Source organism: Erpetoichthys calabaricus, chromosome 5 (genome assembly GCF_900747795.2).
Source record: "Erpetoichthys calabaricus chromosome 5, fErpCal1.3, whole genome shotgun sequence".
In the NCBI taxonomy this organism is placed as follows: Eukaryota; Metazoa; Chordata; class Cladistia; order Polypteriformes; family Polypteridae; genus Erpetoichthys; species Erpetoichthys calabaricus.
In genome coordinates this window covers 214,498,202-214,513,413 of record NC_041398.2, presented here as the reverse complement: position 1 = coordinate 214,513,413, position 15,212 = coordinate 214,498,202, and the positions used below count along the sequence as shown (strand labels likewise).

General features: G+C 41.1%; 1 protein-coding gene across 1 annotated transcript in view; it reads left to right on the top strand.

Moving 5' to 3' along the window:
- Positions 1-11,505, top strand: part of grp (gastrin-releasing peptide) — a 34,006-nt gene extending 22,501 nt beyond the window's left edge. The window contains exons 2-3 of the mRNA XM_028803027.2: positions 5,367-5,611; positions 11,140-11,505. Coding sequence (XP_028658860.1) covers positions 5,367-5,611; positions 11,140-11,193 — 299 coding nt within the window. The 3' untranslated portion in view covers positions 11,194-11,505. The remainder of the gene's footprint in view (positions 1-5,366; positions 5,612-11,139) is intronic.
- Positions 11,506-15,212: the final 3,707 nt, after the last annotated feature.

Genomic DNA, 15,212 nt, shown 5'->3' with positions numbered 1-15,212 from the left:
GACAGCTGAGATATAGACACAATCGGTCTTGGCAGGGACATCGCATTGATAAAAACAGAGCACAGTCTTGGCTAAATGATTACTCAAGTCAGAATTCATCTTTCTCTTTAGCAGTTATGTTCTCAGACCTGTTTATGCGCGCGTGCCTGAGGGAGCAATGATTGTAAATGGGCAAAAGCAAAAGCGGGTTATCTAATTGTTTGATTTCTAGGGAATCATGACTGGAGAGTGAAATAAGCAGTGCCTATTGCCTCAATGCTCCAGAGTCCTGGGATCAAATTCAATAACATTTTTATTAAGAACACTTTTACTTAAAAGCAGTGCCCTATAGCTCAGCAATTAATTAATGGGCAGATATTGTTCAATCATTTTTGAATTTCTTTGCTTTCTTTCTTTTGCAACAAAGCTGTGTCCCTATGTGCACTCATGTAATTAAGAATTTGTAAAGTCTGCATTTGCATTTGCCTGTGAACTGTACAAAAATAAAACTGAATTGAATTGAACTATACAAAGGTACAAATATCATAAGGCTAGAAGATATAAACAGAAAATATAAACATGAAACCTTATCAGCATGAAATACTACAGGGTGATTCTAATGGGCGGCCCCAGTTATGATGTATTACTGTCTTAATATAAATGAAAAGAATTATTATTATTATTATTATTAATAATGAAGCAATCCAAACTAAATAAAGATCACAGTAGTCCTGGATAAATGTACGAACATGTGAGGCATGGCGCGCTTTGACTTATTTGTGAATGAACTGGATGACCATGCGATCAGTGAAATGGGGCAACCTGTCACTTGTCAGCTCACAGCATGACACAAATTGATTTGTTTTTTGGCAATCAGATCAATTCAAAGGGACTATGGCCCAGAGGCAGCCTTAGGGGTGTTCGGGGGCTAGGGCTGACCAACCCCACACAGGGCCAGTTACGTCAAACGCTGTTACCAGTATATGTGGACTGTATAAACTTGCACGCAAATTTAATAAAAATGTTAGCATACACTGGATTTTCTTATTACACTATTCAGCTAAATTTTTGCAAGATAACACGTGGTTTTTATCAAAATATAACGATATAATCTATTAAAAAAGTGCAATTCATAATTCATGTTAATACCATGACAGTGTGAAATGCGATGCGGTGTCATATGAAAATTAGCAGGGCCTCTTCCAGAAAAGTCCCTGAATTGCAAGTATACTCTGAGTCTTGATATGCAGGAACCCAGTGACTAATGAACTATACCTATTTTAGGATGGGATTATACTGGCGACCCTATTCAGGCAATGAAGGTGGACTATGGAAGGTTTTCAAAGACGTACATGTGTGGAAATTGAACTTGAAGAGGGATTTTAAAAGGGTTCCTCTTATAAGCATCTCAAATATATTTATACTGGAGAATATAACTTGATAAATCCACTTGAATGGTACATGCGGACCTCAAAAATGGGGGCCCCTTAGCCGCGGGGCCTGGGGTGGATACCCCACTTGCCAACCCCAAACGCCACTCTTGCTTTGGCCACCTCAATCCCCAAACCTGTCACCTCTGAATTTTTTCTTTTGAGGAGCGCTGAATGGAAAGGTGTACAAGAACAAGCCTCGTACCCTGGAACAATTACGGTTGCCATCACCACTACAATGCTTGCAGTTACCTTTGCCAATATGGAGCACCATGTCTATCTGTGTTTGCAGGAAGAAGGTGACAATTTCCAACACCGAATGTGATTGGATCATTTAAACGTCTATCAAAGTATGCACTGTATTTATTGAATTTCTATCGCTTCATTATTACGTGAGTAACATATCATAACTTGGGGCCTACCCATTAGAATTTCCCTGTACATCATAACATTCTCAGTCCTACTCAAATCAATTTAGGGTCAATTGGACCTTCAGCACTGGGCACAAGGCAGAAAAAAAGCCCTGATAATCGGCCTATTACTGGGCCAACTCATGCACACTCCTACATGCCATGTTGGAATCACCAATGAATGTAAACTGGCCATCTTTAGTGACATGGGAGGAAATTTAGATTAATTTGGGGATCACACCCAAGACTACATAGTGAGAATGTGCCAACTACATACAGACAAGATATGAACCAGGAATGTCTGATCAGTGAAGCAGCAGTGGTAACCATTGCATGTCATGCAACACATGAACTACAGCCAAAGAAACATCCTTATAGTATACAGGAAATGTTGAGTTCAGACACCACCTGTCCAAGTTCAGGGACCTTCTATAATGGATCATTCTGCATGCAAACCATGGCAATTTCAGTTTTATACAAGATACCTGAAAGTGGGTCCAGCATTTGTAACAATTCATTCAAAAATAGCCTGGTTAACTCCCTGGACACAATGAAGAGAAAGAGACTGGACAGATTTAGTAATGTGTCAATCAAAGCAGTGACTACAACCAATTAAAAAGCAGTATGATCCTAGCCAATGGGAAGCTAGTGCAATCTGAAATGGAATGCCATCCTGTCCAGGGTTGTTTGCTTCCCTGTGTGCGATGCTGACAGTCCTCTACCCCTCTAAATTATTTATTTTGAAAGAAATTTCTAACTTGCTAAACAGTAAGGCTAGACCCGATTTGCATTGGTGAATACTTTGAACAGAACACACTTTTGGGTTTTGATAGATAATGTAAAAAGTCCTTCTTTCTGGAAAATGGTTTCATTTAATCAAGGCACTGACTAGCAGATTTCATAACAATACTTACTGACAGGCTGTGACGTTCGACATTCTTTCATCTCGGTGAGGGATTTCTGAAGCTCTATTAGAATGACCATTGGATTCTTAGACATCTCCCTCCCCAAGACCTTTCTTCCTCAGCATACTCCAGTTGGCCAGATCGCTTACTGTAGAATGAGTCCTGCTGGATCCAAACCTCTTGCATTTCTGACTTATTGAGGCCACTGTGCTCTTGGGAACCTTCAGTGGTTCAGAAATGCTTGTATACTCTTGCCCTGATTTACGCCAAACCACAATTTAATTGCTGAGGTCTACAGAGAATTCCTTGGACTTCATAGCTAAGTTTTATATCCTGACATGCAGTGTGAATTGTGGGACGTTATATCCACAGGTGTGTGCTTTTCTAAACAACGTTCAGTCAATTCAGTTTGCCACAGGTGGACTTCTTTCAAGTTCTAGATACATCTCAAACACAGCAAAAAGTCTGAATACTTATATGAAGAAGAAATTTTAGTTTTTCATTTTTAATAAATTTGCAAACCTTTCTGAAAACATGTTTTTTCGTTGTCATTATGGGTTATTGAGTGTAGATTGATGGTTGAAATGGCAAATGTTTCCACTTAAAATTTAATCTACAACACAGTAAAGTGTGCAGGCAGTGAAGGAATCTAAATACATTCAGATAAGGAGAGTTTAGAGTCGCTAATCAACCCAAATTACATGTCTTTTGGTATAAGCTCAGATTACCCAGAGGCAATTGTAAATAGATAAGCAGGCCAGGATCAGAATCCTTCTAAACCTGTGAGACAGCAATGCTGATCACCGTGTCCCACCGCTACATAAATGACCACTTTGTTCATTGTGGGGCAAAGACAAGCAATTTTACACTCACTTTGATGCTAAAGCCAAGTCAGAGATGCCATTTCAGTTGACCAATCGGAACATGTGAGGTGTGGCCACAGTGGACCTCACAGCTGTTCAGATGAGGAACTCACACTTGTAAATTTCATTATTATACAAAAAGATTTTATTTATCCAAAGAATGAAGTAAAATAACAGACATTCAAAGTCATTTTAAAAAATCTTTAGTCTTGAAAACAGGCTAACCAAGGCCATATATACTAGTTCAGTGGTTGCTTAGTAGTCTTGTTCACATACAGACATCAGGGACTTTTTTCTGGGGTATTAGACCGAAAGAGGTTGGGCTGCCCAATGGTCTAGGTACACACATTGGGAGGTCTTCATGCCATGGATTTTAGGGTTACCCTGATAAATGTCTGGCTAGTTAACTCAATCAAAAGTAAGGACCTGAGATCCCCATCTGCATCGGACTAAGGACTTTGTAGGGCCTCATATGACATCGGAAATGATTCAAGAGTTGCCATAAGCATTACCTCCACAACAGTTATGAATAGTTACCTGGCAAAACACTTTGAATTTGGGGTTGAGACATAAAGCAAGAGACTCTGTGTCAGCATCAGGAGAAACAGAGAGATAAAAGGAGGTGAAGTGAAATATGTTTGTATATTCTTGTGTACTGTAAAGTAGGAAAGACACCCCACGTAGATGGGACTATCCTGTCTGGCAAGGATAATGGACTGTTGGCTTTGCTTTGTGCTTGTTTTATTATACATAATTTGTGTGTGTAATCTCTTCATCTTTAAAAATTTGTGGAATAAAATGTTTAACATATTCTGAGTTAATTCGTCCCCTGAAACCCATAAATACATTGTACACACACACAAATACAGATTATAGAGTGTATATACTGTACTTTGTAAGAACGCTAGGGGTTGCTGTCGCCCCTTAAACCCAACAGATAGATTCACAGACACAGGGTAAAAGCACCAAGAAGTATTCTTTAATTATTTCTTCATGCACAATGCCTTCAAAGCACCTCCACCACAATAAACAGGGCAATAACTACAATAAATCAGCACAATCAATCACAATATTCTCTCCTCCACGCCTCCCAGCAAGTTCTGTCATACTCCTCCCGACTCCAGCTCGCTTGACTTTATATAATCCTTGACCTGGGTCAGATGGAGAACTGGCTTTTTATTCAGCCCGGAAGTACTTTGGGGCTCCCGTCCTTGTGACTTAGGAGTACTTCCAGGCTATGGATGAGACATGGCTGCTCTGGTCCTCTCACGGCTCCTCCAACAGGGCTGAGAAACTGCACTCCAAATCCCAGGATGCCTTGCGGGAATCCGGGGCACCGTTACACTCCAGGGGAGCTGCCATCTAGCGTTTTGGGGGAGGCATTGTCCTGAAAAACTTGACTTCCACCATCCTTTCATCTCAGGGGTGTCCCGGCTGGGATGAGCTGCTGGCCGTCCACCACAACCTGTCTTTCAAATACACGCAATGCACTTGTTACCAAATTTTATTGGGAAGGGTAAGTGCTATTCTCAGCATTGCATGATAAAGCATACCAGCATTTTAATTTGAAACACTGTATTTTCATGTCCAGTTTTCTAAATAGTGAGAAGTTGACAATGAATCTGTGACAGGCAGCAGTAGCGTCCTTCATGTACAATTGTTTACAGCAACTTTTTAAATAAATAATATACTTTTTCCCCTGAATATTTACCATAAGCCTTGAAGAAATAAAGAAAAAACACAGAAGAATGATCAATATACTCTGCTTTTATTTTACAGGACACTTAATGGGAAAGAAAAGTAATGACTTTCCTCTTGGGTATGGAGAGGATGAAGACAAAGCAGCGTACTTAAGCAAACCTGAAGATGTCAAGCAAATCGAAAGTTACTTACAATGGTCTGAGCTTGTTAAAAATGTGATCCGAGTGCTCGAAGGAAGTGATGTCAGAGAGGCTAAGATTTTGAAAGATGAGAATCTACTCAACAGGAAAAAAACATGGGGTTCTGAAGACAACGTGAAGGAGGTAGGGATAAAAAGGAAGATCTTGGAACCTCATACATTAGAAAAGGATACAAATAAAGCAACTCACTAAAATATCTGTCAGATAGGTGCTGCATATTGCTGCAGAATTTCTGAAGCTATCAAAGTAGCCAATCTGGGATGGCGCATCAGAATCTCAGGCGGCATACTTGGAGAGATACTCACAATCAATTTAATGTTCGTTCATCAACCTGATGTATCAGGTGGGAGGAAACCAGATCATCCTGAAAACAGGCCTTGTTCCACTGGGCATATCTTTTATTAGCTAAATCCAAGTTAATATTTTTTTACTAAATGTAAACAAAAACTTGGCAAATCTAAACTGGGTTTAAAAATCTTTATTCACATTTATATATGTGTGTTTAGTTGTAAACCAGTATGATTGGTGAAGATTGCTGTATTAAGAGGAAATCGAATTGAACTGAACCCAGGCTTCTGAATCTGTGAGGCACCAGGCGTGACCACAGAGCCATCATGCCACCTAAAGCCAAGCCGTAGTTAATTTTAATTAAAGAACTGAATAATTAAATATTATTACTTATTTTTTGACTGTTGCTTTTATCCATGATGACTTACAATATTGGAGATACAATCGCCGACTTGTCCTTAGATCTTCCACCTGGAGCGCAGGCAGGTGAAGTGACTTATGGCACGATGACACAGTGTCAGCTAGCAGGATCTGAACCCACAACAATGGGGTTTGAATTCAGAAGCCTTAGCCGTGATGCTGCACTGCTGTTATTTAATGTTATTAAATATCAATTTAAAAATTATTTTCAGATGTTTGGCTGATACTGTACAATTTATTTTCATACATTTCACACAGCTGCTGCACAGGCAGATTAAGTGTCCAGCTGAAGATCACAGAGTGAGACAGATATGAGACCTGAACTAACAACCCTGGGGTTTAAAGTCCAATTCTTTAGTTACTAAAATATACTTGAAAGAGCTACACCGATTGGAGTAACCACAAGAAAAATCTGATTTAATGTTTCACACGTAATGTAGCATTTTCCAATCTGCATAATCCAGTTCATGGTTCAGGTATCATAATGCTTGAAAATTTCACTGTCACTGTTATTTTCATTATTTTTTTCTCTTGTTCGGTAATTTTTTTCATCTTGCTGTAATTTTATATGAGGGGAGTCAAGCTAAAGTTAGACAATGGGATTTATTAGAAAATGGTTGCGAGGACAAGACAAAACATTTTATTCTGCTGGAATCCAGACACTTCCAGGCAGGTGCATTGAGAAGGGTGGAGACGACATTGAGAAATGACATGATCGGTTTTGTTAAGGTTCGATCCATTTTCTAATAAATCCCATTTTCTAACTTTAGCTTCACTCCTCTCCATATTTATTGATTGATTTATGGATGTTTCTTTTTTTTTTGATCATTTTTAATTGTTTATCACTTAACTTTTACAGCAGCACCATTTTGTTTCAAACTTATTACCACCATTTTGGCCTGTGATTACCTATTTGTGATGACTGGGCAGGAGGGGATGGTAACCAGAAGTCTTGTCAGAGTGACATTTGCAGTGTGATGGTGTTTAAGCCGGCACCTCACAGAATCTTGATACTAAGCTTAAAGTAATAACTTTCTATGCCAAGTATCTTGACTTTGATTTTGGTAAGCATTTAGGACTCTGGTATGGTGGTTCATTTGTCATCCTGGAATCGGATCTTTGCAGATGTAAAGCTTCTGACTCAGTTCCTGCCTTGCACGCAATGCTTGCTGGGATAGCCTCAAGCTGCTGTGTGACATTTGATGAACGGATAGACGGATCTTCCAGTCCCATCAAACTATTATTGCCTCTCCCCTATGACACTAGGTATGGGAACTTGTACTATCACAGCAGCAATGGGTGCAAGGAAGGAACAAACCCAGGATAGAGTGCCAGTCTAACACTGGTCTCACTCATACATACCCACCTTGCGCTCACATAGGATTCATTCAGAGTCACCATTTAAATTGTACTGCACATGGGTTCATTTTTTATATCCTAGGTTAAAATTCTTTACTTGCTGGAACCAATTATCACATAGTCTAAATTAAGTTAAACTAATGTATATTGTCCATTCAAAACCTTTTCCAGTGGGCCTCTTTTTAGTACATAAACTTCCAAAACATTCTGAAATTACAGGTGGGTCCATATATAACTATACAATTATTGTATTGCATTAAAAGTTGCATAGTTAGATCTGGACCACCCTATACTGGAAACATAAAGAGAAGGAGAACAGACCTGATGTTTTGATGATCCTGATTTAATTATGCATTTACTATCTGACATCCTCACCATATCTGTTTGCATTTTCAGCCTTGTCACTGCCACATTATATACACATTACTTCGCCAGGGTTTCACCAGCCATGAAGAGCGCTTTATGAAATAGTAAGAGGTCAAGCATGCTTTTTCTGGCTCAGGCCCTGAGCTGGTGTACGTAGAGCTAATGATTGGAAAGAATGGAAAAGGTGATCAATAATTATCTGAATCTACCATGGTAGTTCTGCTCACCATAGTCTCCTTTATGCATGTCCTCCAGTTCTCCAGTAGGCCTTCATGCTAGTTTTGGAAACACATGGCTACAGACGCATGCTCAGTATTGAGAAAAGACAGGTATCATAAATTGTTACATGTATGTTTGAATTGTGGAGCAAAACTTTTCTATGAGATGAGGAATGAGGTTTTGTAATGGATAGCCAGTTAGAACTGGCCTCCCGAGCAGATGGTTTGGTTTGTGTCTGCAGAACCCCCATAAAATGGATGTATATGAGGAGAATGGAGGAAGTTTCTTGGGGCTAGAGCATCCATGTGTATACCAGTATGGCAACCTGCATATTGTTGTGCCTTGCTGGATGCAATGGTTGCTGCCAAAGTGGACTGCCTAGGAATAAGTGTCTGTGTTCAAACTGAGGTCTGCCTAACCTGGAGACACTTCCTCAGTGAGTGGTCATACCTCCAGAAGTGCTCACCGGGTCCAGCATAAAAAGAGCCACTCCTTTTCATTTAGGGTTTCGGTGGGAGCCAGTGGACAAACCGTAGGATGAGGTGAGATGAGAGAAGACAAGAGGAGTGGAAAAGAAGTGAAGCAAGAGAAATATAAAAAGGATGGACAGTAAAAAAGAAACAGTGTACATTGTTTTCTACAGACTCGAGTGCAAGAGAAAGTCTGTAGCAAGTATTTGTGGAAAAATAAATTGTGCCATTAAGATGGAACTGCTGGACGTGTCTACGTGTGGGGTATGAGTGCGCCCCCCTGGTGGTCACAGAATCTTATGTAGTGCAGAATATTCAATGAGCTATGCTGTGTAACACTCTGTTTTTAAATAGCCACTCTTTTCGGCTTTCTTCAAAAACAAGCTTTTGACGCTTTTTGTTTCGGTAGCCACATAGTGTCTGAATTTCATTTTGGATCTAGATTTATACATGGATCCAAATTTTAATCTGAACCTGAGAGACATAATGGTTAATGATGTTGCCTCAGATTTCAGGAGACTGGGCTCAAAATCTTGGTCAACATAAGCATGGAGTTATGCTGTTTAGAATGTGACCTGTGTGAGGACACTTTGAAACTAAAATATTGTTTTTCCATGACAGTTTCTTTGTGACTGAATAATGAATTACAGTGAATGGAAAGTGAAAGATGATCACACCACATGCAGTGGTGGATTTCACTTGGGATGAAGTTGCTCTGCAGGCAAATTACAGTAGAGGTTATAATAAAAACATGCTATTGAAGAAACATCTGTTGGCACAGTAAACAAAACCTCCATGACATCCCTTTTGCAGTGCCAACCACAAAATTAGAAGGGAAAAAAACGCTCTCTTCTCATAGAGTGCTTCTGAGGTATTCTTTGTTAACACAGACCTTTTCATTACACAAGATGTGTCCTGTCTGACGTCTTTTTCATTTGTGCTGCTTGGCAAATCCCAAACACAACTAGGAAGACTGGATCTGAAATTAAAAAAAAAAACATATTATACTTTATGTTGTAAAAGATAGCCCGGCCACAGACAGACACGACTCCAGATGTTCAAACCACACACACGTTTTATTCACAATATTTACAATATTTACTCAGTCCTTGTTCATTTTGGCCACCTCCACTCCTCTCTTGCAAGCTCTGTCCTCTTCCACCCAACTCCGGCTCCCCGAATGGAGAGAGGCGGCCCCTTTTATCTTGCCTCAGATATGCTCCAGGTGCACGATGACAAACTTCTGGCAGCACTCCCCAGTGTGGCGGAAGTGCTGCCCTTGCACCCGGAAGCACTCCAGGCGTACATCATCCCTGGTCCGGCAGCACTTCCTGGTGTAGCGGAAGTGCTGTCCTCCAGGGCTCAAGGACTGTCCAGGCGCCCAGGGAAAAATAATGCCGCTCTCCCGGTGCGTCCTTCCTCCAGGCATCCCCGTGGGGCAGGGTCCCTGGCCGTCTGTCACAGTGTCTTGTAGCCTTAATTTTGACGCAGATGTATAAAGAGGCATTGTGTCATTAGTGCATTAAGATGCCAATCTGTAACAATAGCTAATGCTGCTGCCTTACTGCTCCAGCATGCTGATACCTCCCAAAATGAGGGTGTTAGACCACTCAGTGTGAGGAAGGGAGCACATAAGTGCAGTTCTGCTCTATTTGGTCTGATTATGTGGGTTTAAAAGTGAATGAGTGGTAGATATGTATGGTTTTCTGTCTTGACCACTGCAAGCATAGCCCTGTAGCTCAGAAGGCACTCTGTTATTAGTTATTATAAAGTGAGAAGAACTCAATGTCTACCACTAGATGGCATAAGCTTTTATATTCTCATTAGTGATAAGAGCACCCCACTGAATTTGTTTCACTTTGAGTTCATTGATATCGTGGAAATGTTCGGGAACTCAGGGAAATGCATTGAAGTCAATGGTGAAGGACAAACTAAACTATTTCTGAGTGGATTCTAATGGTGTAATGGTCTTTAAGGTATCACAGAAGGCTAGGGAAATGTCTGCCAACTATGCTGGACAGATTATTGTGGCCAAAAGTGTGACCTGAGCTGTGAGGCAACAGTGCTAGTCACTGCTCCAATGCGCCAAGAGTAAAATTAATAGATTTAAATATCAGAACAGTAACATTTCATTCAGACAGTGGCAGACATGAATTATGACTTCTCTAAGGCTTGCCCCCCTACAGATTTAATAGCAGGTACCCACCTCTCTCAAACCAAAAAGTACAGTTTGTTTTAATTTTCTCCCTGAGTCTTTTGCTTATTCACTGTTGCTGCTACCAAATAAGCACAACACTAAACCACATGGATTCTTCACTCCTTCCTGTTTGCATCACTTATTAATTATTATTATTATTATTATTGTTATTATTATTATTATCAGGCTGTGGAAAAAGAGTAAGAATGCCCTTTTTTTCAAATTTTTCATAATGTTCTCCAATGTACCTCATTATCCTCCTATTCTGAAAAAATAATGAATTAACAACTGAACGATAGTAAAATTTTGTAAAATGTCTGTTTGTTTTTCAGCTGACGGATTATTTGCTGCAGGTTCTGAACATAAAGGACAACAACCCAAGTTGAATGAAGACTAAACTCTGCGCTCCTGACTTTAAAGGACTTTCGTTTTACAAACATTCAAATGTAATTAATGCTGGATAAACTGCTTTTGTGATGAAATATTCATTCTTACTGCATACCTTGCCTTTAGCCTGGCTCATTTTGATGTAATAATTTTGAGGTTTGGGTTAACTTATTTATTTTTGTATACTGTATCATCTTTTATGGATATCCTATTATAATGAAAATAGAATGTACTTCTGTCTGTGTTTCCTTACTGTCCGTCTCATGTACTTCGTCTCTGTGATGATGTAACTCAGTCAGTAAATGAACATACATTGCTTCAAATCTTAGTGTGTATTTTACCTTTGAAACTATCCTGAAATCAAAAATAGCAATGAGATACTTAAAAAATATTTCTAATCAAAAAATATCTTTCATTATGAGTGTAATAGTCTTCATAAATAGATTCAAAAACCTTGATTTTGAAAAGAGGAGCAATACAATGGCGTGTCTCTGCATCATTTGCAGGATCAAATTATGAACAAACTGAACTGCTTTCTAGCAATATGACACATTTTTCTTATTTAAAGCAAACTTCCAGTGCTCAAAAAATAATCAAATTCTCAGATAAGTAATAAAAATCATATTCGGTGAGTCTTTCAATGAAAATAACTGGATCCGTTCTTAATTAAGTGGAGATTTAGACAGGATTTTATTATATCACCACTATCAAACACTTGTTTATGAAGGCTGTTTAGAAAAAGGCAATTGAATTAAAGCAACCTGCATGTCTTTAAAAGGATACCCGATAAACTCTGATTGCTTTCACTTTTACCAGCTGTAGCAAGGCCACCACTTCACAAATAATTACCTAAAAAAAAAAATGTATTTTATTGTGAACACCATGCTAAAATGCTTACCAATCTCAATATAACAATTTATTTAAAAACAGATGTAATACTGCCCTCCATAATTAAAACATAGACTATGCTCGGGGTGCACACTGAGTCTCAGGTGGGACTGAACCTAAAAGTTCAAGTTCCAGTTCAAAGTTTATTGTCATGTGCACAGTAAGGAAACACGTTTCCCTGTACAATGAAATTCTTTCTTTGCTATCCACACCAAATGTCAAAACCAACATATAAAGATAAACATAAATAATAAGTAGCAGATAGATAATAAGTAACAGAGGCAGCATAAAGTATAAAAACAGAATAGAAGTATAAAGTGTAATGTGCAGGTTGGTGTGTGATGGATAAGTCAAATACAGTTATGTAAGGTAGATAGAATGAGCTGAACCATGGTTATAAACTCCAGTCAGTTATTTAGGAGTCTAATGGCCTTGGGAAAGAAAAAGTTCTTTAGCCTGGAAGTCCTGCATTTCATACTTCTATACCTCCTGCCTGAGGGTAGACGTGTGAACAGTTTGTGTTGGGGGTGGGTGGGGTCCCTGAGGATCAAGCCAGTTCTCCTTCGGACTCTGCAGTTGTTGATGCTCTGCAGAAAGGGCAGTGGGGTCCTGGTGATCTTCTCAGCAGTCTTTACCACTTTCTGCAGGCGTTTGTGGTCCATAGCAGTAGTGTTTCCGTACCACATGGTGATGCAGCTGGTCAAGATGCTCTCAACAATGCAGCTGTAAAAGTTGCCGAGGATCATAGTCGACATACCAAACTTCCTCAGCCTCCTCAGAAAGTACAGCCACTGCTGGGTCCTCTTGACCAGCTGTGTGGTGTTAAGTGTCCAAGTGAGGTCCTCACTGATGTAGATGCCCAGGTATTTAATGCTGCTCACCCTCTCCACTTCAAGCCCTCGGATGAACACTGGCTGGTGAGGTCTCCCCTCCACTATCATCTCCTTTGTCTTGTCTGTGTTGAGGGTGAGCTTGTTGTCCTCACACCATGACGTCAGACTGTCCACCTTCCTCCTGCAGGCTGCCTCATCCCCACCAGTGATGCATCCTATCACTGCGGTGTTGTCTGCAAACTTTAGGGTGATGTTATTTTTGTGGGAGGCAACGCAGTCGTGGGTGAACAGGGTGTAGAGAATGGGGCTGAGGATGCATCCCTGTGGAGTGCCTGTGTTTGTGATAATGGTGGCTGAAGTCCTATTACCAGTCCTGACAGACTGGGGTCTGCCAGTCAGAAAGTCTAGAGCCAGTCACAGAGGATGGGGTGTAGGCCAAGTGCAGACAGTTTATGGGTGAGTTTATGGGGGATAACCGTGTTAAAAGCGGAGCTGTAGTCAACAAAGAGCATCCTGATGTAGGAGTCTTTGTTCTCCAGATGGGAGAGGAAATAATGTAGTGCGGCCACGATGGCATCTGAGGTGGACCTGTTGGGCCGATAGGCATACTGCAGGGGGTCCAGAGTGTCCGGTATGCTGCTCTGAATGTGGGCCAGCACCACTCTCTCAAAACACTTCATGACGATTGGAGTGCTACCGGCCTGTAATCATTCAGGCAGGTGGGTGGGCTTTTTGTAGCAAGGGGGATGATGATTGTAGTCTTAAAGCAGAACTCTGAGGGTCATGTTTCCAGTCACTCTATACTGTTTATATTTATATACTTCAGTTAAATGTACACTTTTGGTCAAAAGGTTTACACTTCGGTTTTATCAGTTGTTCTTCAATGTCACAATAAATGACTCCAGATATCACAAGAAGATTTGGGGCAGCCACCCATGTATTGTAATCCAGGCTGCAAAAAGGTAGTTGCAAAATAGCACAGGGTAGTTTACACTACTGAGTCCAAGACAGAACTGATGACCAGAGGAAGGGGAGCAGCTTTTATGGAGGGTTGACTGGAAGTGATGTTGCCTTTGGGGCTGGGGCCGGAAGTATCTTCCTCTGGGCTTCGGCACCTGGTGGGATTTCCCAGGAATGGTCTGTAGGGAACTGAGAAAGAAAGTCAGTGCACCCCTCTGCCCCCTGGTCGGACAAGTTGTTACGATTATATAAGACCTTCAGCTGCCTCCCACTCGCACGTGTGACAAGGCCCCCCCCAGACCTGCACCTGAGAGAGGGCATCAGCATTGGCATGGAGAGAACCTTTACGATGAACAAGCGAAAACTTGTACTGTTGTAGGTCCAGAAACCACCTCGTGACCCATGGATTCAACTCCTTGTAAAGGGCCATCCACTGCAAAGGGGCATGATCCCTCACCAGAGTGAACTCTCGGCCCAAGAGGTAGTACCTCAACTGCATAATCGCCCATTTGATCTCCAAGGCTTCCACCGCTGCATACATTGTCTCTCGGTCCAGCAGTTTCCGGCTCAGGTACATAACGGGGTGTTCAGCACCGTTGACGCTTTGGCTCAGCACAGCCCCTAGGCCTGTGTCCAAAGCATCCGTCTGGAGAAAAAATGGAAGAGACAAGTCGGGGGACATTAATACTGGTGCTGAAGTAAGGGCCTGTTTTAAGTCACCGAATGCAGCTCCCGTTTATTCGGACCATACCACGTTTGTTAGGAGCTCTTTTCTTCGTCAAATCAGACAAGGGCTCCGCTCTCTCAGAAAACCAAGGTGTGAACTGACAGTAGTACCCAGCTAACTCGAGAAAGGCTTGGACCTGCTGCTTGGTTTGCGGACAGGGCCATTTCAAAATGGCATCTATTTTGGATCACTATGGTCTTACAGTACTCTAACCCACCAGGTAGCCCAAATATTTAGTTTCCCTCAGTCCAAAGAAACATTTCTTTGGATTGATTTGCAGCCTGTCTTCTCCTAGTGTCCATAATACCACTTTGACCTGCTGTACGTGTTCCTTCAATGTGCTGGAATGGATGACAATGTCATCCAGGTACGCAGCACTATATGCATTATGTCATCCAGGTAGGCAGCACTATACACATTATGGGGACAGAGCACTTTGTCCACCAGACACATGTAACCTGAATGGAAGGACACGATACTGCCAGTGTCCGCTAGGGGTGCTAAATGCGGTCTTGACCTTCGCAGAATCCATTAAAGGAATCTGCCAGTACCCCTTGGTCATGTCAAGTGTGGTCAGAAACGTTGCTTGGCCCAGCCTCTTGAGGAGGTC